Source organism: Stigmatopora nigra, chromosome 9 (assembly GCF_051989575.1).
Source record: "Stigmatopora nigra isolate UIUO_SnigA chromosome 9, RoL_Snig_1.1, whole genome shotgun sequence".
Lineage (NCBI taxonomy): Eukaryota > Metazoa > Chordata > Actinopteri > Syngnathiformes > Syngnathidae > Stigmatopora > Stigmatopora nigra.
The window spans coordinates 6,534,301-6,560,866 of NC_135516.1; the positions used below are offsets into that span (position 1 = coordinate 6,534,301).

At 39.3% G+C, this 26,566-nt stretch overlaps 1 protein-coding gene across 9 annotated transcripts in view; it reads right to left on the reverse strand.

The window, feature by feature from the left end:
* adgrl2b.1 (adhesion G protein-coupled receptor L2b, tandem duplicate 1) overlaps positions 1-15,120 on the reverse strand; it is a 70,037-nt gene extending 54,917 nt beyond the window's left edge. For all 9 annotated transcript variants that reach the window (XM_077723953.1, XM_077723950.1, XM_077723951.1 and 6 more), the window contains exon 1: positions 14,932-15,120. In XM_077723953.1, coding sequence (XP_077580079.1) covers positions 14,932-15,007 — 76 coding nt within the window. In that variant the 5' untranslated portion in view covers positions 15,008-15,120. The remainder of the gene's footprint in view (positions 1-14,931) is intronic.
* Positions 15,121-26,566: the final 11,446 nt, after the last annotated feature.

The window sequence follows — 26,566 nt, forward strand, 5'->3', positions numbered from 1 at the left end:
CTTTCCTTCAGTCTGCTACCTTTAGCAAAGTCCCATTGGCTAACTCGAGCTTTGTCACGCAGCAACACTTACAACCCCGAGTTCATTTTGCCCCCTCACTCTAATTACCCTCTTTCTCTTGACATCCGCAGACCGACGCAATTAGAGTTGCTTGAAAAGCTCAAAGTTTTCAAGTGACTGTCTTGAAATTCCTCCTAAAAAAATAGGCCAAATGCTTTGTCTGTCACCGTGCAAAACTCGGACGGCTGACTGTCAAATGTTTACGGTGAAAAGTATATGGTTCAATTTGTAGGAATGACTAAGAAGACTGCACATGGTCATCGTGGAGTCCAACATTTGAAAATGACAAGAAGGCAAGTAGATTCTACTTCACTTTGCTTTTTAATGCCTCATGAGGAAACATCTTGGTTCATTCTAGAGTTGACTGCTAAGCTGAGTCTACGGCCATCATAAAAGGCAGCTTCTACAGAGGATTTGCATCATATATTGTGCTTGAAGTGGCGCAACCCTACTTGTGGAATTGTGGTGGGATTCGAGTGCTGCAAAGGGCCATTTCAGCCAATCACAAGAGAGAATTCGAGTCGCTAAAACCTTGATCTCATTCCTTCATTTTGATGCGATTACTGGGTTTGATCCCAGTTGACCGACTATGTCTGGTCGCTGTTTTTTTTTAAGTGCAGTTTTTATTTTCACGTTTTTCACTTTGCGTTGGGATCCTTAAATGTGTTCAAGTAATGCCTAAAACAGCAATGGTAGCTCTATTTCTTCTCAGTATATCTGACACAGGCTTGTACCTCAAACATAGTTTGCACTGCAAAGGAAAATAAATACCGAGCATCGTTTTTTAACTTGTTCAAGTTAGTAAAATGGAAAAGACATTCCCTTAATCCTATATAGAGAAGTCAAAAACTTTTTAGGGCGCTTTACTTGACATGAATTGTAATATTCTTCCAACAATTGTTTTGAAACAAATCAGTCCCTTACATTTATCCGATGGCTAGTTCTTAAAAAAAAACATGATCTGTGTCAAGGCCAGTAGATTCTGCTTAGCTCCACTGTTTATCACCTCATTAGAAAATGTCAGTAGAGCCAAACAGTGCGTGGGGAGCTACAGGGTCACTCCATCTATCCCAATAACAACCACAATTACCCGAAGCGTCCGCAGAACCCGGGCGGGATGGGGGCTGATAAAACACAGAGTGGAGTCAGCGGCTTAACCGCCAAGACTAATGATCATCGCGCCTGCCATTCCTCACGGAGGGAGTGACGGGTTTATCACAGCAGCCAGGGAAGGAATGCATTTCACAGGGTATTAAAATCCAAAAGGGAATCCGTCGCACGAGGGAACGTACGTCATCTGCCTTTGTGACCTCTTCTCAGGGATGTCCACTCACAATTCATCACATTTATCAAAGCTCTCAGGCAAGATGGCACGGCTATCGTCAACAGAGGTCCGGGTATTGATTATCTGAGTGTCTGGCGGGCCCCTCCTCACTCATGTAAATCATTTCGGTCAGAGGCTAACGATAGATCAGTTGAGGGAAGGGTACTCCCCTTCTAAAGGACAAATTGATTCTCCCTCATCCTGGCTTCAATAATGACTTTCTTGTTGACCTGGACTAGTAAGAGTAGTGTGACAGTTGTGAAAATACTGTATAGAAAAATATGTTTCATAGCTACTGAAATGTGCAGTGATTATTTTCCCTGAACACAGTGTAGGCATCATGGGATCGAATCCCTCTCAGTGGCGATGTAATTGTGAGTGCGTATGGTTGTCTGTCTTTGTCTAGTGTGCCCTACGACTGACTGACTGGCAAAAAGTGTAGGGTGTCGTCTGCCTTTCAACCAAAGTCAGTTGGAACAGGGTACAGCACCCTGCAACCCAGAGAAGGTTGAGCAGTTACTGAAAATGAATGAATGTGTTGTATGCGTAACAATAAATCCATGACTCTAGACTCTAATTTATTTTCACTTTGAAGGGGAGGTAATAAACTCAATGCTATATTGGTTTGACATGCACACATTTTAGCATGATGTGCTGTTGGAAATATATTCTAAACAACTTGATCCAAAAATTCATTATCTAACATTAATAACGTTTTTTTTCACGTATCGGGATAAGAAATTTACTGCTGTAGCGGTTTATAATTTTCCACTTAAATCCAACCGTTGAAAGTAGGTATTTTGCATGCACACATTGCGTTGGTGATGTATTGTGTAAGCCTTGTTCTTTTTGGGAACGCGTATTTTGTGCAACGTGAAAGATCATAAAGCCAAATACTAAAACCTGGCAGTATCCACATTTTGACATTCATGCAATAAAAAGAGAGTTGAGATTTCATAACAAGTAAATAGATTTGTGTGAGTAACTTTTTGTGAGCATAATTTCAGCCTATTCAGTTTAAATTAAACTTGAAACTTAATTTAGCCGCAATCTACATTCATTCGAATCATTAAATACTATACTCAGTTTCCAAACTTAATTTATCTAAACAGATCCATGAGTTAACCGCTGTGCCTGTTGCTTACCAAACATAAAAACACACTTTTGTCCTTCAACATTCATTAACAACTATATGGAGAGCTTTGAGATGAGACTTTTCACCTTGGCAGCGAGTGCAACTTTTGAATTAACAGTTCTGGGACTCTTGTAGTGTGTCTGTGTTTCAATTCACAAAGACATTTACAAATGTGGACAAGATGATACGTGCAACAATTCCATCATCCCGGCAACGTATTAAACACCTTTCATCTGGCGTTGGGTTTGACTGTTGAAATTTGGAGATGATGAAGGTCACAAGCTTGAAGGGGAATGGCTATCAAGATGACTGCCAGGGCTAAAAATCCATACTATAATCCTTTTGAATGTACCGATTCGAAAAATGAAAGTAACGTGGTTGATTGGTCAATCTTTATCTGTAGCCCAGACGAACATGAACGTACACAACCAGTGAGGGAAATGAATAGCCGTTTCATATAGAGCATTTTGTCTAATCTCCATAGCAACTACATTGCCTTGCCCATAATTGGCTGTGATCCCTATTCGCAGCCCTGTTGACATGAAGCCTTATCACGCATTCTGGTCAGTGAGTGACTGTGAGCAAAGTAGCTTTTCAAATTCCTCCCTCTGACCTGCCTGCTAAGCCTTCTATTGAGCTCGAGAGAGAGAGAGAGCCAAGGCAGCCCTAGAAAGGCTCCTCAATATGTTGTTTTCCCCACTACTTCTTCAGTTGACACACCATTATTCAGAGCTGAAAATCCCTGCTACGAATACATATTTTGTTTTCGATCAACACCCTTGAAATTGGCAATGGCGAGGAAGCTCAGAAGTGCGCATCTGAAACATCCCGCATACAACGTGGGGCGTTTAAAACCCCTGAAAGTGAAATGAAAAGATAATGAAAGTCGAAATATTGTCATTGGCCATTGAGGTTGCCAGACCGCGAAACAAATCTTGAAGTTCATTTAAGTTGTAGTCATGTCCGAACTTTAAAGTCTAACTTCCAAATGATATAAAAGAACAGAGGAAGAGTGGAATTTGGAGGGGAAAAAAAAGTGGGACAGTTTTTGGAAGTTAGACAGACCGGCGAAAACTGACACAGACGGAGCGCAGAGGCGTTGCTTGACGCTTGTCATCCCCCATTAAGCTTCCTTTGATTGGCCTTTGTGGTTTTGGAAACGGCAAACAGCTGCATGCAAATAGGTCCCCTTTCCCCCCCATGTCTGGCCCCCATTGTTCCTTTGACGGAGACACTCTCTTTGCAGGCATAAAGGAGGGTGTAGCCTTTAGTCAAATAAGAGCGTCCCCGCCGCGGCCACAGCGGGGGCACTTGAAGATTGTTTGTCTTTTTATGTTGTTTGCTTCACAATAATACCGAGAGCCCAAGAGGAGATCTGAGAGTCAATCTTGGCCTCCAACGGCCCCGGGAATGCCTCTATAATCCCATATCCGCGGTGGTCAGGGAGTACTTTTTTTTCTTCTTCTTAGAATGCAGTTTTGCAACAAGAATTTCGAAAGTAGGACAAACATGATTTAATTCTCAGTAGTTATGAGAGCAAAGTGGAATAATTTCCAATGTGCAGTGAGAAGTCAAGGCGAGAACACATTCTACTTCCCAGTTATTGGAAATAACAGATAAAAACAAAAGTACAAGCACCTTTAGTGAAATTTTAAATAGACTGTTGTACTTTGGTATCTTTTTTCGGAAAAAAAAGATGTGTTTAATTTTCAAGAATGACCAATGAAACTTTTTTAAAGATACACATTTGCGGAAAAAAAAAAACATCCTCACACCAAGCAACAAGGAGGTAAACACACCCGATCTCAGATTCCACCGGTTGAGACATTGGGAAAATAAACATACTTTTAACACAGATCCACACTACAGGATGATAGCTCAGAATAATCTTTGACTGACATTGGATATTCAAGACTCTGAATCACTGCTGATTTTTAATCCCAAAGAAGGTAAATTACTGAAGTGGGCCTGATTGTAGCATAAATCTCACAAGGCACAGTCCAAACAATACTCGAAAACTGCTTTTGCTGATACAGTAACTCATATTTCCAAGAAATCTACCGGTGTTGCAATGCATGAGCGGTCGCTCAGTGAATTTGAATGACGCCTACCGGCAAGGTGTGAGATGAGCCAGGAGATTTGGGAGGAAAACAACACCTGTATTTGAAATACCTAAAACACAATATCTCCGATTTCATTTAAAGCATTGACATGTGGCCTAACACTCACAGTGTAGTGGTGGACATTTTGCTAGTGTTTCCCGTGATACTTAAGTCCATCCGCTTGGAGCCTGTCTTGTTGGGAATTGTTTCTAAAGACGGTGTCAGACAAGACCACAATAGCCGCAGCCACGCCCGCCCTTTCCCAGACGGCTGCTATCAGACACTCTAGATTGCAATAGGAGGATTTAAAATAGAAAGCTGTTATTTACTAAGCTTTCTAGTACATTTGTTTTTTTTTTACTAATTCAAATGCAATAAAGAAAATTGGCATATTGAAGCATCTTTAAAAGAGAACACATCAGACCATCACTTTGCAAACAACTTAAATCCTAATAGCTCAACATTGAAAAGTAATTTTTTTAAAAATGGTGACATTATCCATCAAACTCCAGAAATCCAATGCAATTTTAAGGATCAAATATGTAAAATGGAAAAGAGGTCCACTGGACTGAGTTTGATTACAATATTTGATTGGCTGGGTTAGTTAATAACATAAAAGATTGCTAAATGTGCCAGTCTAACCATCATAATTATTATTATTATATCCGATAAATTGTTTGACAGTCAGTTTGAAGGATTTTTGTGACAGACCTGAATGATTCCTTTACTTTACTGTCAAACATAACACATTTTTCTCCCAGATTTAAAAGAGAAACATTAAAAATAGTAAGAAAATCTTTTTCCTCTAATACTCTGAATTTCAATTAAAACAAATTGTGATCCACAAATTCCTCAGGTAGTCCTGTTAGGAATATACAAAAGCCATCTGTGCCTGGGAGTGATGTTTTTATTTTACTGTATTTTAAATACCATCATGAAAGTATAGAAGACTCTGAGTTTTTTCACTAGATGAATGAACATTAGATACCTTTTATGAAAATAGAGCAACAATCTAAGTCATGATAACCCGTCGTCTTAGCTGCAACAGGGGGTGTTTTATGTTTGGAAGCACTTGCGGTTCTTGAAGCAGAAAATAATCAAAGCGGTCAAAGCAACTGCATAAGTTGAGCCTCATTGCCTTTGTCACCAGTGAAAAAATTTAACTGGAGCCAGTCAAATTTCACTCAGACACAGGCAAAAAATAAAAATAAATAATTTAAAAAACACACCCAAATGTGTTTTTGATATTGCTAGTTGTCATATTACTTCATCTACTATGACACCCGTTATATTATTTTGAGCATGCTCATCAGCCAAGCACTGACACCATGAATCATGATCATAAAACATTTGATTCAGGGTTAGCAAAACTCGTCTGGTGAAGCAAGAGGTTTATGGTTATGTATAGGAGTGATGCTGTTTTTCCAGTCCCTTACAAACTGACGCAAGGACACTGCACATTTTCCATAATATAATCATTGTGGGTCTTTTTCTTCTTCTCAAAATATCAATTGATATTTGAGGGTGTTTTAAATGTTGTTACCGCACTTTACTGTGACAACTTTACGAGTCCAAAATGTGATGCCGTTTGGTATGAATGACGGCCATTTTCATGATAATTATTTTAGCAAAAAAAAAATGATAAACATAATTTCAATTACTACAATTACATAACATAACCAAGTAAAAACAGTCAGCCTTCAACACAATATGATATTTATCCTTAGAGGGGAAAATAAACTGATTTGACCAATATCCATTAATTCGTCAAGGCGGGAAATATTAAACATATCAATAACAGTCTCGTTGATCAACCTATCAGTAATCATGTGATAGATTGTTGAGCAGTATACGAGGCTAGGAATCATTTGCTTCACATTGTTTGGGAATATGTGTGCAATATTGTTGTTGTAGCAGTAGCAATTTGACATTTTTCATTAAGGATATGTATGCAACCTGATATTATTCCCATTCTCCAAGGATTAAATTAACTTGATGCTAAAGTATTGAAAATGACACCGAATGAAAGCTAAAACTTTTTTTTTACATCTGGTGGTAAAACAATAAAACACCTAAGGACCTTTTAACTAATGTCACTCCTAATGCTAGTGAATTACCTATCGCAAACAATGTTTCATATCAAATTTTCAGTTATGATTGGTTTATTAAGAGTTGTGAACTTCAGGCAGCATGGCACCTGGAAGAAAACTACGCAGTGAGAAAGTGGTCAGCTATACAATTGAATGGAATAAACCAACTGAGAAGAGATGAAAGGTAGCAACTCCTATCACAAAGTCATTCTGTGAGAACAAACAAACCTTTTCCAAGAGACAAATAACTGTCACCACGGCTAAGCCAATGAAAGCAAGATGGTACTCAAAAGATGAAAAGCACACATGCTCTGGGGCGAGTGCCATTCTGACAGAATTAGTTCATTGCTCGCTTGACATCCATGGCTCTTTTCTGTGTGGGGAGTAGATGAAACGCACCGAAAGAGGTGAGTTCATACTAACTCCCCAAAGTGTGGCATGGAAATACACTTTTCCTTACAGGCTTAAGATGCTCTCGATTTCCTTTTAGGGTTTTTTCTTTCTTGCACCACTACTTAAGGCCCAGCTGGATTTTCTACTAAAGGTGTGTTCCCTCGATGGTGATGAATGAAAGGAAGAGATGATGATAACGAGGAATGAGGAGGCGTGATTGAGTTTCATTGTATTTCCATGCTTATTTTTCATACTCCACCCACTGAAGTGGCTTCTACTGGAAAAGGCAAATACAGGAGACCACCTGGTTGCCAGGTCCTCGGCACCACTCAAAAATTGAACTCAGATCGACGCAAAAGGTCAAAGAAAAAACAGCAACAACAAATGTATTACATACGTTTTCACCCAGCAGCTTTTCATTTGTCACTCTATAAGTCACCTTTGAAATTGACACTGTTTTAGGGGGGCTGAGTATTGGTAAAATGCAAATATGGATTTGTGAGAAGATTCTAGAAAAAATCAAACCTAGGCAGAAATACCAAAGGTTGGTTGAGGTTACAAAAAGTATACACTCACCTACTTTGAAGCACTGTGTAAAAAAAGTCAAGTTCATAAAGTTACCATCTAAATTCCAACTTTTCACATGATTTTTTATACCAATACAATGCTGTTTATACAAATGTTACTGTTGTATGTTCATGAAAATATGGTTATTCCTAATTGCTGATCAACAGGTGTGAACTAAAACAGCATCAAATATGTGCAAAACTACACCAATTACACTTGGTTTGTCATAAAGCTCTGAGAGAAATATATTGCGACGAAAGGGATAATAATGAATATGGCTGAAGTGTTAGTCACAGAATTCAGACATATGTGGGAGAATCTGCTGTCTATCTCTGAAGATGCAGGCTTAGCGTAGGTTTGTATACGGCTTATCTCATCCAGGCAAAAAAAGTTTTTGTGGCCTCAGCCAACTCGATATCATCCATACAAATGATGCGACTTCAGGCATGGGTCTTTTAGCCTTCAGTGTGCACATTCAATTTGACATTTCACTCAGGAACTCTTCCCTTAACCAGAAATATGATGTCTTGTTATACAGTATGTTTTACTACACATACTTTTGTGCTAGGCAAGAGGGCAAAATGTCAATGCCTTCCTAAATCTCACCACTATCTATGCACCGCTGAGCATTTAGAAGGACTTGAGAATGATGACCTTGCCTCGTTTCCCCTTCCATCGGCATTCCGCTCGATGGGGGCAGAAACAGTAGTGTTGATAAGGAGATAGATACAGAGTTTGGGAGGGGGGGTTGGGAACCTTGTCTTGATGACGGACAGTTTCCTGCCCCTCAACCTGGATCAAGCCATTGTGGCCCCCCGCACACTCAATGAAGAAAGACGCTACATGAGAGGGTCAATTGCGATAACGCAATGCAAACAAAACCAGTCATTGTGCTCTACTTTTTCTTCTATGTAGCATACTTATTCAATTTCCTGCACGGCAGGAGAGGGCTTCCTTATCGGGGAATGTTTAGACCTCCAAATCGGCTAGTGGCCTTTTGTTTGCAGGTGACCTACCCCTGAGGTGACATTTAATTCCGGAGTACAAAAAAAGAAAAGTGTGGCCATGCTCTAAGGCACAGGCAGGCTCTCATTGCCTGAGGAGATTACTAATACAGTGAATGCAACAGTGATGCATTCATTCATTGGTGGTGGGGCTGAGCATCAACCTGCTTTGAAGAACAGAAACCCAACCAACTCACATCATTAGATTCCTATTATGCAGCAGCGCCCAGCAAGTAGTAAAGCAAAAAGTATACAAACATCATCTTGAAGTTACAAATGGATATTTATTGCTTTTCCTCTTCTGGGCGTGGTGTTATTATACATTATAGGAGGAAAATAAGTGGGAGTCTATGTAATAATATGCTACAACACTCCATTAAGCCTTGATGTGATAGTTTTTTTTCCAACATAAAATAAGATGAAAAATGAAAGGGGTAAAAAAAGCTGCTATTTTTCTAGTTGTTTGCATGACCGCATGTTGCTAGGAAGAAATCAGAGGACAATTTCTGATCTGTCACACAGCAAAGTATATGCATGTATACTTGTCTATCATCAGTCCAACGTCTTTGCGGATTTTCACAGTTATACTTTTACAAAAAAAGGAAAAATAATTTTTAATAGGTGATATTGCTAGACACAAATTTGTGAATATTCGGGAGGTTTCCTGCGTCTAGTCGTTGGATTTTATAATCTTCATTGATTCATTTTCAAAACTGCTTAGCATTTTCAGGCCTCAGGGTGCTAAAGCCTATCCCACCTGAACAGGGGCAAACGCAGACAACACCCTAAACTGGATGCCAGTCCGTAAAAGAACACAAAAGGAGATAGAAAACCACTTCACAATCACAAAGCCACTAAGAGGGATCTGATCCCAAGCTGGGGAATGGACCACTACCACCATCAGTGACCCATCTGTATAATAGCAGACAGAAAATATGGTGGCTAACTGTGGAAGGCTTTTATTAGAGGGAATCTGGCAGTCTAACACTGTTTCATTTGTCAAACTTGTTTTCTACATGAAACCGAAACTGAGAAGGTTCCTAGTCCCTTTTTCTTGATCAAGCCCTAAGTGTTTGTCTATACTATAAACAGGAAAAAAATATTAGGTCGTAGAACGTGTTCTTTGAATCCCTTCTTCCTTCCTTGTTATGACAGCTGAACCCTGCAGCAACTCATATGGTCCTAATACAACAATTCTGAAGTAAACTACATTTGGGGTTGTAAGACGGACTCATCTATTATTTGAATAGGGTTTAAAACGAGAGAAAATTTCCAAGCATCTGTTTGGGTGTTTGCACAACTTGTGACTAGACAGCCTATGTGAAATTAAGAGGGGAGGAAAATGGAATCAAACTGTCAGAAGATGTAATTTGTACCATGAGATATTAAGGCCTCATAACAGGGAATTGTGTAAACATAATAAAAGCAGAGGTCTAGGGCATGGGGTCTTAATTTTACTGTCTGTACTGAAATATAATTCCTGGATGCACTTTGTTGAATGCAAACAAATCGCGGTCGTAAACGCCGGGTGACCCCATCAAGACTGTCGTCGTATTTCATTTCCTCGGAGTCGGACTGAAATGCTGATCCTGGAGATTCATGCTTCTCCGTCTCATTTCAATTTGCTGTGGTGTTTTGATTCAAAACTTTCCGTCTCGCCCTGCTGTTATTAAAATGGCTTCTTGTTATTGCCGCCGGTTTGCTGGCGGGCTGACAAAAGCCTAGGGGTAAATAAAGAAGAGTAAAAATATAATAATTAAAGTCTCCTGGTACTAAATCTGCATGATGAACTCCTGCCTCATGGCTTGAAACATGTCCAGATGCATGATGTATCACGGCACATAGATTGACCGCTCATCTGTGACTCTCCCGTGGTTTTCCCGATAATTCATGATCGCCTAGCAATGAAGCAACGGGAGCGACGCTCAATATGAATTATGAAATGGCAAGCCAAGCATATCAATGGACGACAGACTGGCTCTGGATGGCCCCGAGCCAGAGAGGATTTAGCACACAATAGCCCCTCATCCCTTCACTCCCACCACGACTCATTGACTACTAGCCCAGGACTGGAAATACCAGTGTGGCACAAGGGAGGCTCTTCAATCGTCACAATGGCACTTATTGAGACAAAAAAAATATTGTTAACCTTTATCGCCTTCAAGTTGGTATGTGAGTTGGTGTCAATCCACTGAGGTGTGAATTGTATAAAACCAGAAAATATGGATCGTCTTTGCAAAATTGATATAAGCGAAAGATTAATTAAAGGCTTTGTTGCTGTTTTCCAAATGTTTGCTCCTTTCTTGATATAACGCGAGGTAGATCCATTTATGCCAGAATGGCGTTCTAAATGGGCATACTTATACAAGCATATCAAGCAACATCCCTTCTTCAGTGACTGTCATCATGTATTTGTCATTGGATGGTCCAGGACGCTTAGGATACATTTTCAAGGGCAATTTAAAATCCAAAGAAAGCTGGAATATGTTAGGCATAGTCTTCCTCAACGAGGTATGTGCACGATGTGAAACCCAATCCAAGCAAAGGCGGAAAAGGCAAGACGTGGACCTTCTCAGACTACTACATTATTCAGAGCGCCATTCTTTTTCTACAATGAAATTCTTATAAATAATTATTTTGTTTATATGCACTTCCGCGTCTCCCAGAATCTTTACATTTGAAAAGCCTGGAATCCACCCATGACATTATTTAACAATAGTTTGACATTTATAAAACCTGTCAGACAAGGTGAGTGAGGCTATGGAAACATGGCATCCTGATCTGAATGATTGTGTTGCAAAGCCAACTTGTCGGATGACACATAAAATAGTATATTTGTTGACAGTGAAAACAAGGAAGAGGAGTGAGGTTGGACTTAATACCCCAGCCTCACTGTAGTGAAATTATTTCACTCTTAGCTCATTTCTTGTACTATATTAGAAATAGTGTGCAAGGGTTAATAATTTACACGACATCTTGCTTTTTTATGATGATGAAATAATAATGACAACAATTCAGGTGGCCATACTTGGCTGGGATTGGCTCCAGCACCCCCCATGACGTTTGTGAGGATAATCAGGTCAAAAAATGAATAAATAGTATAAAAATACCACCAGCGGTCTTCCCTTATAGTATAAATATGGATGGCATCTTTAATTCATCGCATTTTTTTCAGCCACAATAGTCTATTAAATGCTAAGTATAGGCACTTTTGTTTTTACGACTTTGGAGGACCGTGACTTTATAAAGACGTCTGTTTAAATTCTAACCTAGTACGCTGATTTATATTCAATGCCTGTCGCATCCTTGTGCCGTTATATAAGAAGGGTACCAAACGCGGGCTCCGACGCTCTAAAGTAGGCCATGCAGGTATCAGGTCTGTTTGGGTTTGATGATGAAAGAAGGCAGGCACAGTGCACGGCGGCAGCCCACAAGTGCACCGGCGCATAACTATTGTGAGCCAATGAAAGCTGAAATCGGAGACTTACAACTGAAGAAAAGGCAGATTTAGTGGGATTACTTCCTGTGGTCTTTGTCAACATTCTTGGTCAGCTTCAGTGTTTAAATAGCAAACGGTTCGATTGTTGTGTCATAGCAGCAGAATAAAGAGTAAATGTTCGTTGAGACATCGTACGAGCACGGACAAGTGAGTGGCCCCAACAAAAGGCACGAGTTTGACGCCTATTTTTCAGTGTAGCATTATAATATAAATGCCATAGACGTGGAATGTGGGGACCACCCAGCAATTTTCCACTTGAGTTAGTGTCAGAACCTGAAGCCATTTTTACACTCGCCCTTAAAAGAATGGCAAACAAGTCGATGAAGGGAATTCTTTTTTTCAGTCAGGAATGGCTCAATTTATGGTTATAATGTAAAATAATAAATTGAATTATTATCCTGTTGTGAGCTTGGGGAGATAGTCCAATAATCTTAATATACATCAACCAACAAACATGAATCAACATCTATCTGATCAACATCTGAGATTATTCCAGAGACTGAAACTCACTAGTTGTGTTGAGTGTTTTCTATTTAACAAGTAATTTACTACAAATAGAATGTGAAGCATAAGGTTTGGTCATGTGTGGTGCGTTTGTATTGGTCATATGGCAGAAACTATTCACTGTAAGAGTAGTAAAAAAAGTAGTACTCAGGGATAGAAATATAGTTTTTCCACAAGACATGAGACAGACCAATCACACCAAGCAATATTAATTAATGTTTGTTTGTACAATTGTTGGTCTCCAGACATAACACAAATTGGATTTCCCAACCATAAAAATGGCTGCATATACCTTACCATTTGTGCAAACATCATATTCGATTCCTGGCTTTGTGAACTTTAATGTTTGCTCTGAGAACATGAATCTTTTTAGTGGATATGTATCACATTGGAAATGAAAAAGTAGATCTCACTAAATCTCACTTGGTAACTCGATAAGTTTGTGTATATATACACAGTGGATGTATGTGCACCAATATATCTGTGATCAAACTCATTCACCTGCTGGTCACAGTTAGTGATAGCAGTGATGTGAGTGTGCCTACTTTTGGGAGAAAAGCTGATTAGTTTCTTAGCTTTCAAGGGCCAGGAGGTCATTAACAAACAACAGAGGGCCTTTTGATTGAATCAGACCAGCATGGGAATCCTTTGGGTATGAGCAGCTGGAAGTGAGTGGAAAAAAAGATAGTTTCTTATATAGTTTCAAAAATAATCCACATGCACTTTTCCTGTCCTATTGACAAATGGTTAATATGAATTCTTAGCATAGTGGGGCCTTATGTTAGTTGTAACCCAAAACCTGGCAATTTTTCTACCCTAAAGCTCTATTCTCTCCTTATGAGATTTTCTGCAGGTCTACTAAACTTAACCTTGAAGCCTAAAGCTGACATCCCTTCTTCAAGAGCCAGCACGCTGTTCCTGTGTAAAACAATATTGCCGTCAATAAATCTACAAATCAATGAAAGACTACTTGGATCGCATGCGCCGTCATGGCTGTTTTATAATGGCACCCAGAGATAAATCTATCAGAGAACAGGAAAGGAAATGACAAAATGCTAATGCAAAGCAAGCTACCCTATAAAGAAGGCAGTATATAACCTCCAATCAATGTTGTACACAAAAGCATGTGATTTTAGTTCACTTTGTTGCGGGTACAATGAGAACAAAAGGGGCTGAGGGGGAGGTGTGATGATTGTCATCAAGAAGCCTTGTAAGCGACATTGGTGGTTTAGATGGGCATGGAGCAGACGCGAGTGTTTTGTGACAATCCTTGTAATTACAGCCAAATGCAGACATCAGACGTGAAGCGAGGAGGGAAAAACAGGCTCTGAAGTGTCGCCGAACACAATTAAAAACACTGAGGCGTTTCTTTCGCGACTTTGGCACCAAATCAAGAGCCCTACTTTTGAGGGTGACAGGTATACGTCCTGCTAGGAATTAGATTGGGCAGCAGTAAAATAAGTGACTCCTGAGGGGGTTCAGCTTCTCAGAGAACACGGAAAATCTGTTATGTACCTGACGAAAAGGGTTTGGTGGGAAGAAATTGACAATACATACTGTGCAAATATACAGATGGCATTTGCAAATACTTAAAAGGGACGTTCATTTTAATTTTTTGGTAAAACTTAAATGAAAAAAAGGATCTTCAGCTTCAGCTCTCTTGTAGTCATAGGTTAAAAAAAACATGAGTTTTTCCAATTCATATTTAATTAATATTTGTAGCATTTGGGGAAGACCAGAAATATAAGGAAATGAAATGCTAAGTGAATATTTTATGCTGCAAAGAATTTCATTTAAGATCATTAATTTTAAATCTTTTAAAATGGAAAACTACAAATGCTTTTCTTGTTATTGAAGCTTGTCACCACGCCCGAGCTCCGGCAGCCATGTAGAGGCAAATTTTTAAAAAATATATATAATAAATGTAAAGGGGGCATTATGAGCAAATTGCATTGGACAAGAACACCCCTGGAAAAGCTGAAAATAGGGAGTAAATTGTGCTGTGATTCCTGCACGCCTCCTCTTTAATGACTTTAAAGCAACACATTTGACACTTTTTTCATCTCCAAGGCTGAAAGCATTGAAGTAAAACTCAAACATAACCTTGCTGTTGAACAGCTGTATAGTCCCTTTTGTACTGCCACTATAAATCAGCCTAACAAATGCAATGCATTCCTCAAGAAGAAGAATATGGCTCTTCTTAAAAGGTTGACCGGAATCTCATTAACGCCATACTTTTCTGTGGTAACTCACCTAGTGAACAGTGGCAGGAGCAGAGAAGAAGCAGGAGGCAGGAGAAGGCTGGACACCTCCACGATGAGGAGGCCATTATACCTCGAGTAGGTGAGCCGTCCAATAAATGTAGATTTTTCAGATGTGAGCTCAGGAAGCTGGAGCAAAGTTAACGACGGGTGGTTCTCTGAAAAGCATCACCAGTCATCTTCACATCTGCGGAAATACGCATAAAAGGTCTGCGTTAAAAGGGAGCAAATTGGGCGCTGATGTCATGATTATCCTCCCAGCCGTGGATTTACGATGCCACGTGCAGTGTCATGTTGCATTGGGCATTACTGTAATGTGGGGGCCTTGTCCATATTAATCGCGGAACACCAATCTGGATTTAACATTTGCACACTTGATGCTGCTAAATGGTGTTACGTCCGCTCGACTGTCAGCTATCGGACGCACACCCAACAGCAGTGCATAAAGTGATCATCAAAGCCAGGATTTTGAGGGGTCGAGGTTCCTCCCAGCAATATTATACTCTTAAACGGTGTACGAAGATATCAGCTATTATATTTCGGTCAGGCCTAATTTCTAAAACAGGAAACATAAACTGGTTATGCTCACTCAAACTGTGCAAAACATGGGTCCCCATATTTTTACTTCTAGTGTGGTATTAAACTGGGCAGCTCTGAGATCGATTGACCACTGCTTGCCTTCCCAGACAAAAGGGATTGGACGTCTTTCGCCATCAAGGGCAGCCACTACTATATTTTAAAAGCAAGATATTTTTACACCTAATTCTGTGAAAGGGCTTGATTTGCAAACTTGTTCAAGGACATCTTTATTATATAGTATTTATTTAGGGAAAAAAACAATTAAATTACAAAGTACTATCCATTATATAGCTTTAATTTTGAAATGAATGAAAGGTTGTCCACGAACCAATTCAGGTTGCCCCCTGCATGCCCATAGTTAGCTGGGATAGGCTCCAGCACTGCTCGCATCCCTTATGATTATAAGTGGTTCAGAAAATGAATGAATGTTCTGCATGTCCTCTTCCTACCGAAACAAAGCAAAAACCTGTTTGGCTTCATAAAATAAATTATGAAAAATAAAATCTAGTAACTTTTGCATTTCACACCTGCAAGGGCATCGGCATGAAAACAAAGTAAATGATGTTCTTGGCACTTATTACTCGCAAATACGCCACTAATGAATGCTTCATTCTGCCATCCGTTCCCTCAAGTTGTCTTTCATTTCTTCCGGAAAAGAAACAAAAATAAAACATGGCAGTTGTACGAGCAAAAGAGACATGCCTGCTTTGTGGGATTTTTTATTTTCTTCTCTTTTAAGAACAGTGTGTGTGTGGTGGTGGAGGAAGGTGTGGGGGGTCGAAACAGCACAGTTGTGTGTAAAAGCAGCAAAAGGTTGCAGCCTGCGACAAACTGACGGCAGACAGATAAGCTGCTTACTGGAGTCAAACAGCAAGCAGCAGTCAAATGCCACATATTGACACATATATAGGCGCATATATGCTGTATCTGCTAGCAGGGGATACAATAAAGGCATTTACATATTGTGTCTTGTTTATTCCCATGTGTATCAACAAAACAGGCCACATGGTAGCTGTTCCTGTGCAAAGACATGTAGCTTGTTAATGAGATCTAACCCTATCAACCTTCATGATTATTCTTTACCACCTGGGTATTGCTCTGATGTGTAGTCATTCGTCTGGATAAATTTAATATGAGTCACAATGGCACTTAGTATGGCATACATTTAGAGTATTTGTCAAGAGTGCCTGTGCAAGTTTAAAAAGAACACTATTGTACAGGTATTTAGGTTGTTTTTTTTTTTAATTTACACAAATGTGATTAATGAAATTGACTGTTTCACTATTCGATGATGACTTCCTTGATATTTTGGTCACTGCATTGTACATTGTAACCCAAAAAGAGAATCATAATTTTGGACTACAAATACCAATAAAAAATGTAACTTTCCCAATGCAAACACACATGTTTGCAATTTGTTTTTAAAAGAGGGAGGGAAATTATTATTTTAGCCGCCCCACCAGATTAGTGGTCGATTACTGGATAAAATAGTGGTTTATAATACAGAAATGAAAAAGAATTACAACTTCTCAGTTGGAATGCATGGGAATATGTGGGTGGTAAACGGAGCAGTTGTTTAAAGCCACATGTTTCTGCACTTCTATTATAATTACCCCATGGCTCTTCAAGACTTGATTCCAAATGTGCCTGAATATTTTTGGCAACTCAAAAGAAATGTCTCTAAAACCTCATATTACCATATTTTAAGTCACCACTAGTCATCCTTTACGTGATCAACATCCAAGTGCCAGCTGGATAGCAATAGAGCGCAACGCAGATGGCTTATTTATTGATATAGATATATATTTTCTATCAAACCCCATTGGCAATGAAGCAGACTCCCAGCCAAGGCATCGGTTCAACTCGGGTGGTTATGGTTTCATTTGCCGTTCAAGTTGGCTGCTCAACAATCAAATATTTTTCTAAGCCACCAGTTCAGCGGTGGGCACGACACCAATTCTCCCAAGATGCACGACTTCCTAAATATGCACATGCCCATTTATCTCAAATACACAACCCCCTAGGAGCCACGTGCTTACTCTAATAGTAGTTGACAGGAGGAGTTGGGAAAATGTAGAGCCCCCCACTACCCATCCCGGCTACCCTGCTGAGTCCAGGAGCCCCTCCGAACTCTAGGGGGTGAGAACTAGCCAATGCCCTCACAACCCTGGGGTCCTTTTTCACCCCAAACGCCTTGACATGTGAAATCATCCCGCTGAGTAACATGTCTTCTTTCTTTCTTAGGTTGTCTCAAGCCTATCTTCTTAAAAAACACTGTTTTTGTTTGGTAGTATTTCTGTAGGATTTAGGGAAAACGAAAATGGGATTAGGTGATTAACATCAAGATGCTTTACACAAGTAGAATACTGACAGATGCGACATCATTTCACATTGGAGGAATAGGGCGACATAGTGTTAAGGGGTTCAAAGCTTCTCAAGCAGAAAATCTAGTTTAAAAGGTAAGTGAAGCATTGCTAACACTTCCAAGATGGTACTTAAAAATTATCTACAACTGAGATTCATTTCAGTTTCCATTTCATTAAAGCAGACATAAGGAAAAATTGGAATGGTAGCTGCCTCGCTCACCCGCGAGATAAAAATAGTTCATTTGTCTGTTGATAAAGCTTCTAGAATAAAGACATGATTCATCAATCAATCTTATACAATTAACAAAATAGCACACATGGTTTCCTGGCTGGTGCACCTACACTACAGATTATAGAAGTAAAGTTTTGTGGTTGCCAAAACCATGATTAATAGCAATGATAATGAATGAATATACCTCACTCTAATGGACTAAACAATATACGTAACTGGTCAAACTAAAAGTTCTTTCATCTGTTTCTTGAATAAAGAGGTACGTACTCTAGAAATTCCATTGATATTTCAATGTGTATATTTTTTCAGTAAAGAACACACTAAATCTGTTTTCCTTTTATCCCCGGGTAATCTAAAGGAGGGAAATCTATCATCACTGCAGATAAATGGGTTAAGTTGAGGCCAATGGTAAATTTTCCAAATCCACCTTAGAGGAAAAATAAAATTGGGATTAAAAAAGAGGCACGATTAAAAGATAATTAAAATAAACGCATAGAAGGACGGGGATGGGGTATGTGGGGGGTCTTTGCGTGTGAAACAAAGCACGGCCTCACTCGAAGTGGAGGAATCCAGTGAAAGAGAAAGCAAGGTTTGGCAAAGAGAAAAAAATGGAGTTGGGAGGTTGCGGATAGAAAAGGGGCGGAAGGGTCGCCGAGGAGGATTGACAGCTTGCGAGTATGGCTTGACCCCCCTGGCTCCACTTCCAAGTTTTCTCCAAGGGCTTAGAGGAGACCAAAATAAAGCCTGGGGAATGTTAATTTATTTTCAATTGTCAGCACCAAGAAGGACGGAGATAAAGAGAGCATACATGCATAATCAAGTGGGACTAGGCACAAAACTAATGTGCAAGTCCAAGTGTAATGCTCACACCAGTTGAAATAGAGACGTGCTTCCACACTACTTTTCTTCCTCAACTCTTTGAATGACTACTGATTTAGCATTCAGCTCCACCCCCATGCCCTACATGCAATACATGTGAATTGGAACTTCAGAAAATGGTTGGCGAACACCCCGTGGATACTTTTCCCGAAACAGTCCTTTGTCATGTCATGATTGTCAGGATGCAGCTTCCAAACCCTGCAGGGGTAAGGGTGTCATTTTCTCATCCACACTAGAGAACTTGCCAGAAATGTCTAGTGTCAGTTTGCATTTTCTCAACACAGATGATGAGATATATGTTACTAGCGATGGTTGAAAATGGTGGTTTGGGATTCCTGGTATTGGAACAATAAAACAAAATAATAAAGTGAATGCAGCTGACCCGTGTGTTATGTGTGGATGAGCTTTCTTTACTGTCTTTATTTATAGTATCTTCCAACCTCCGAGTCCAAAAATATTGCACCATCGCCACCATTGGCAGTGAATGAGGTAAATGTCATCAGGGGGAAAAAAAGAACTAAAATTGTAAATAAAACCTTTGTCACAGTTTAGCCAAAATCGTGATGAAAAACCAAAATGGTACAAAAATAAATATAGATAGCAATGGTACATATAGAAAAAAAAGAATTGTCATTAAGATACTTTTACCACATAAGGGACTCACTTTTGTGATATAAAGCAATTTGCATTCCTCAATACAATATTTATGAAGGTGGAGCTCAACGCGCCTCACTTTGCAATATGAAATGCGTTTTCGACTTCTGGTTGGACTAACCTTACAAAGGTTTTATGGTTTATTTCGGGACCCATTTGAACTCAGTTACTAACAAAAACAGTCTCTAGCAAAATAAAGTACACAAATACTGGCATTAATGCTATGAAAGAGTTCTCTGCATCAATTTAAAAATAGCGTTTATGACAACTTACACAGACACTCGTGCAGCAAAATTTATTTTCGGGTAAGCTCTGCATTTTATTACTTCCGGCCAGTCTAACTCAAGTTATTGGTTTTCACTTAAAAAAAAATAGCTTGAATGCATATTTATTTGAATCGTAAAAAACTGAGAACTCAGGGGAAAATGAATGCTGGATCATATCCTAGCCAACCACAGGCAACAGGCAAGGGACACTCAGAATTGGTTGCCAGTCAATCGTGGGGCGCACTGAAACGGACGACCACTCAGGCTCGCAATCACACCGCCACCGAGTAGGAATCGAACCCAGAGTCAGGCAAAAGAACTACCGCACCATCGGATGCCATCACAAATGCATTCAAATTGAATTTCACTTTGATTCTGATTCATATGAAGCAGTATTGAATCACTCCAAAAGCAATAAGTTAAGTTTTAGGATGTTACCTGACCTTCTTAGCCTTTATTATTCAAAACTATGTTCTGACATTATTCAAGCTCAAATTGAAAATACTTGCGGCCCTTGTGCTTTTTTTCTTTCTTCCCAGACAAAGAATGAACACCTCACAGCAAAAGTGCAGCTAAATGTTCTCTGGTGCTGCTTGAGACCCTGAAGCCTGCAGACTTGCATTCTTTTATTGAAAGCACACATAACAGTTGGTGTGTTTAAGGCTTTCAGCCAAATGATGGAGGCTGAAGATAAGACAAAGTGAGAACAAGCGGGCCAGATGGACATGGTGAAACACAGTGAGGCTGACCAAAGAAACTCCATAAAGTCAAGTCAACAAAGACGACCTTAAATGAAGTAGCAGATTTGCGTTGGGTACATTGAAGAAGGAAAGGGGTATGCAGGATCCAAAGAAAAGTCATAAGGTTTCTTCTAATTAGCCATTTGAAAAGGTGCTACTACTCTTTTAGCCCTCATCTTAAATTTAGTTGCTTTATTTAAGGACTGTGAATACATGTGACATTTTAAACTGACCCCTCCCAGCAGAGGGCTTTTATGTAGACCAGCTCTTTCCTAACTATTCCACAAAGGGCCACAGTGGGTGCAAGTTTTTGTTCCAACTGATCCAGTGCAGTCAGTTTAACCAATGAGGTTTCTTCTCAAACAAGCAGCACCAGACTGCAATGAACAAATTGCACTTGTAAGGCACCAGATTGAGGAAAATATATTCTCCATTTTATGGAAGGAAAACATGCACCCAATGCAACCATTGAGGATCACTTTGGAAACCCATGATGTAGACATTTGTACGTGTCTTGTAATGGTAGTTTGGGATTTGAAAGATCCGCAAACACAATTGAACAAGTCCTTTCAAAAAGCAAATGTCAGGTTGGTTTACAAATATTCACAGGCTGGTCACGCCAAATTCTGACGCCACACTTGACATGAATGCGCTGACCTTGGAATCAGTCGACAAAGCCGTGGGGTCGCCGGAGATTAGCTGCTTCTTGTCAACATAAAATGACAAAGGAAAGATTGTTGTGCATATTATCAATCAGGCATTTACAGAAAAAAACATTTGTCACGTCCCCCACACTTCATTCTCACATTTTCTGTTGCACTCATTAGCAGCACGCGCCCAACGTCGCCTCTATGCGAAAACGAGAAACTTACTTCAATTAAAATTGAAAATCTATGAGTGAGTCAACTGTTAGTATGCAGTAAATGTTATGTGTTGTCAAATATAGCATTGCTCCTCATAAAAAAGGACAAAAAAAGAGAAATCATGAATAAATATCACGATAAATTATCAGGGAATCCACCCCTGTAAAACAGAGTGAGAGTAAAAAATGGTTCCAAAATGGTTGACATAAAATCTTAATTTAAAAAGTATTTATGATTAAGACAAAATGGCACAAAAGATTTTGCCCACCAAATAGTGACAAAACAGAAAATGTCCAAAAATTATAATGAACCACTGCTGAAAAGCTGAACATTATAAAAAAATCACGAAAATGTAAAAAGACACTATGAACTATCGCAAAAATGTGTCAAGAAAATATTCTTCCTCCCCCTAACTGTTTCCTCTGCGCCCATTAACCACAAACCAAAAGTGTCCCCTGTGCGCACACAAATGTCTAACCCCTTTCTTACGCTGACGTTAAATTGCATCATTACAAGGAATATGTGAGCCTATTCAACTCTGTCTCAAACCACAACACAAAGATACCACTCTCTATCTGCTTTTTGCTAAGAGAGGAGATTTTGTGCTTATACCTTGGGACGGGTCAATTCCACATTGAGCATCAGCGTTTTCTAGGCGAGTCTGTTATCTCTTCGGAGGTCAAAAAATATGGAGTAATAAAAATAAATAAATGGAACCACAGTGCTTTCACTATGGCATGAATTGAGAGGGAAGGCAGGTTTGATAGCAAATTCTGCCTCTCCAAACCATCATTTAGTGAACAAGCACAAATGTATACAGTTCAAATATGATCTAGATCTAGTATATCTGGATTTTTCTTCCACAGTATTTTTTTACAGGATGGCACGTAACAACATTTAAAATGGGGACTGTCAATACAATACATAAGTTAGTTTTATTGATTGAGAGAATATTCTGATTGTTAGGTGAACTTGAATTGTATGACACATCTTGCAGGAGAACAATATGGCACAAGAGAATTTTTTTACGTAAAAAAAGACCAGTGCTACTAGAAAAAGGCCAGATTCTAATTATATACAGCGGCATCTGGGGGCGTTTCGGCTTGCCTGAGAGCTACAACTCAATGAGAACTGCTTCAAGGTATACTTTGTGCTAAGCAGGGAACAGTTTGACACCGTATTGGACAGAAACCTTTGGCCCAAACCTCCAGAAGAAGAAAACAAATGTCTACAAGCCAACCTTAAGCTAAACACCTGGTGACTTGTTAATGACTGCATTGCAGACTGTTCCATTTTCCTCCTGATGTTATTTCCAACAAACGTCTGGCAAAATCTCCTGCTCGTTTCAATTCTGAAATGTCCATCGCTTGTTTGCTCTATCTTCCAATGTCCAATTTGAACTAGTCTTTTTTAACATGGCAGTGGATCCTATACCGTGGCAATTCAAACACAGGTTTTTGTTCAGAAAAAAAACATAATTCTACCTGTAATACCTTTGGCTTTAGAAACTGGCTTCATATATTCATTTCTTAAACAATGAAACAAAACCAGGATCTGCAACAAAAGAAGGGTTACCAAAAATGTTGGCACAAGATGAATGTCAAAATTTGTGATGAAAGAATTGTCACCCAAAACTAAATAGAATGACAAGTTACTTTCCCTAGTGAGAATTGTTCATGCAGTTTTTTTTTTACAATTTCTTTTGATGTTAGAAGGTTGGGATTAAGTGCTAACGGTGTAGGCGTTAAGAGGTTGGTATCCTATATCTATATTCCAGTTTCATCAGGTTCTTCAAAAATATCAGAACTTATATGTTCTGACCATGCCACTCAAACGGAGTTACAGCTTGGTTTCATCACCTTCACACACAGTGCACGTTCAATGTAGTAAATTCAAAATTTGATTTCACCCGAGGGTAGATTTTTTTCCCCTACTGCACCAGCCAATCATCTTCATGGAGTTTATTGAGCTGTTATGTGCGTTCTTTGCTCATTATGTGTGCATCTTCAGTGCTTTGCCTCACCTTATTTTGGGGCTCACATGCTAATTAGTAACATTGCTGTGTTTCTAGAAAACAAACACGTAGTTACGTTTAGGGTCTGAACAGGCCATGGCTGCAGCACAAATAATCATTGCGAATTTTGGGTGGGTGACAGGCGAAGGCTTTTAAAGCTGGTTCACTCCCAATTCAATCAGTAAGTAGTGAAAATTGTCGTCAAAATGGCTGTGACATTCATTCATTTTCTAAAACAGCTTGAATATAATTAGAGTGAAATAGGGTATAATTAATTGGTTAATTTGAGTCTGAATTATTGTTTTGTTTGCAGCAGGTTTTGAATGCAAAGCAATGGGTAAAGTAGCATTGGTGGAACACGTAAAAGTCTTGCTAATAAAACAGCAATATTTTTCCAACTACAAGACCTGAGGCGCGTTTTATCTCATGCAAAAACTATTAGATCGCATCCTCTGCGAGTCTCCATAGATTTACCGGGATGATTAACAACGGTACGACACACTCAGAATTAGATTTAATTCATGACACCACAGCAATGCGGAGCGAAGGCGTCATAGTGGTAAATTGCCTCATATCGCGTGGCCATTACACAATGGTGCAGGGTAATAGTCGAGCCTAATGAGTCCCACTGGACAGCTGCCAATACTATTACGGTTCGTCGAAGTCTGTGCTTTAACACTCGAAAGGCTTTTTAATATTTTTACCTGCCATCATGAAGTGAGAAATGATAGTGATCGCATAACTTCAGAAAATCTAAACCATTGCATGTGTGGTGTATTATATAAACAGTAGTTGGAAGTCCAAATATAACAGAAGAATTTTTTTTTATTGTATCTCCACACAATAACTTCTAATTGAATGCTTGGAAATGCACATGAAGGTATCACTTTATCATTTTTGCTTGTATTAAATTACAACAAATTAAGCAATCATCCAAATGGGCCTCATAATGATATTTTCTGATAATGTACACTAGCCAATTTAATAGGGTTTAATTTGTCTGATTATTCTGAATTACCGTTCTGTATTTAATCAAAGCAAGAGGCTAATGCAATTTTGCCCATGCTGCCCGCTTCCACAGTACGCCAATATCAATAAAATGATGCATAGTTTTAATATATGCATCCAAACACATGGTGCTGGCCTGAATGTTGATGGACTATTCATTTGGCCAACAGCTCTGTGTTTCTTTGGAAACGAGAGACAGGCAATCAACCTGATGCATTAGCAGAGGGAAACAGAACAAGTCGGATTGCTTTCTTGCCATTTAATGCACAAAATTACCACCTTGTTTCCCTTGCAATCGTGTTTGTTCGCTTTTCACTACTTGATTTTCTCATTCAGAATTGACCCTGAGCAAATTAATCCACAGTGTCTCTGACTTTATATCGAATGAATTCAGTTATGTGGAAAAGAAGTACCTGCAAATACAATCCTTGACATAACGCTGCTGCAGTCTCTTAAGTGCAATTTGAAGACACGCAGAGCATCGTGGGAGCTGTATTCAATGTTAATTAAGACTCCATTGCGGCGACTAATCTAACAATCCGTCATTTTGTCTTTCTAGCGGGGACAGAAAACACTTGAATGATAATCGGCTAATACTAATTTGCAAATGTGAACAAATTTGAGAAATAGCTAACAACACAGAACGACTTCATATCAACCAAGGATAAGTGTAATTATAATTTCTTTAAAAAATACTACTGATAATCCCACATTATAAATTTAGCATTTTGTGATTTTTGATAAGGCTTTGATAAGAGCTGACTCCAAGGTGAGGAAATTGCTCAAATTTAATTGCATGAAACACTTAAGGGACCGTATTGAAAAACAACAACTTTAAAAAAAAAATTAAAAAAAAACGAACTCCCAAAATGTATTAACATTTACTAAGCCTCTTCAACAAATGCCCGTTCTAGCACCAATAAATGACATGACTCACAGATGGTGAATAGTCTTGTTTTAAATCAGGTACCTAACTGGGAACATTTATCATTCCAACTAAATAGAGAGTCGACTGTGAAATCCACAAATAAAAAGAAGGCCACCATACTACTTGTCTGTACTTTAGAAAAACGGGATAACATTCTTGTGTTGATGTAAAGCTTTTCAGTGCTGCCAAGACCAGGCTGAACCCAACAGTCATTGTAAAGAATGCAACCTTTTTTCTACTTTTATTTTCAGCCCTTTTGCTTGATGCCCCCACACACCTCACACCCCACTCTCTTACACTACATCATTCCTTGAGTGTTTGTTCTGTGTCCCTTAGTTACCGGATAAGCAAGCCAGCAGCAGCAACTCCGGAGAGTTAAAAGCTTGCCTGCCCAGTCCCACTCATAGAAGGTCATCAATAATTCACCCTCATCGGGAAGCATTATCTAACTGCCTTATAAAAATTTTAAGCTTCTGGGTGACAACACAAGAACCCATGAACGCTCCGCATGAGGGCATAGGCGTTGGCGACGACCCCCAGCACAGACATGTTCAAGTAGAACCAGACGACAGCGGTCCCCCTACCCAATGAGGCCAATTTAACCGCAATGCCAACAAATGTGAGTCAACAGCATAAAAACACAACACAAGGACGGCAGCATTGGCTAGGCTGTATTAACGCTAGATACACTCTCATTGACAGTTAAACCCCTTTGAGCCAGGATCAATTACAGCCTGCGCTTCTGTGATTAAAATAGGCCTGACAAAGGTTTTAGAAGCACCTTACACAATAAAAGTGGAAATCTTTGACAAGATGTTGCCTTCAAAGACTAATAGATCAGAAACATTACAAATGTTTTACTTCTATTTTCTGCCTCCTCAAAAAAACAATTTAAATCCCAACAAATTATACATAGGCATGTTACTTAACAGTAACAGAATGTTACACATTTGTATATGGTTAGGCCTATGTGTCCAAATGTTGCTATAAACAGAGGGTGTTTCAATAGTTTCATAGTTATGATTTAAAGTACCTAACCAATATTAACATGGGCATTTACGTGGTAACAAATCACCGGCATCTGTTATTATTGTAATC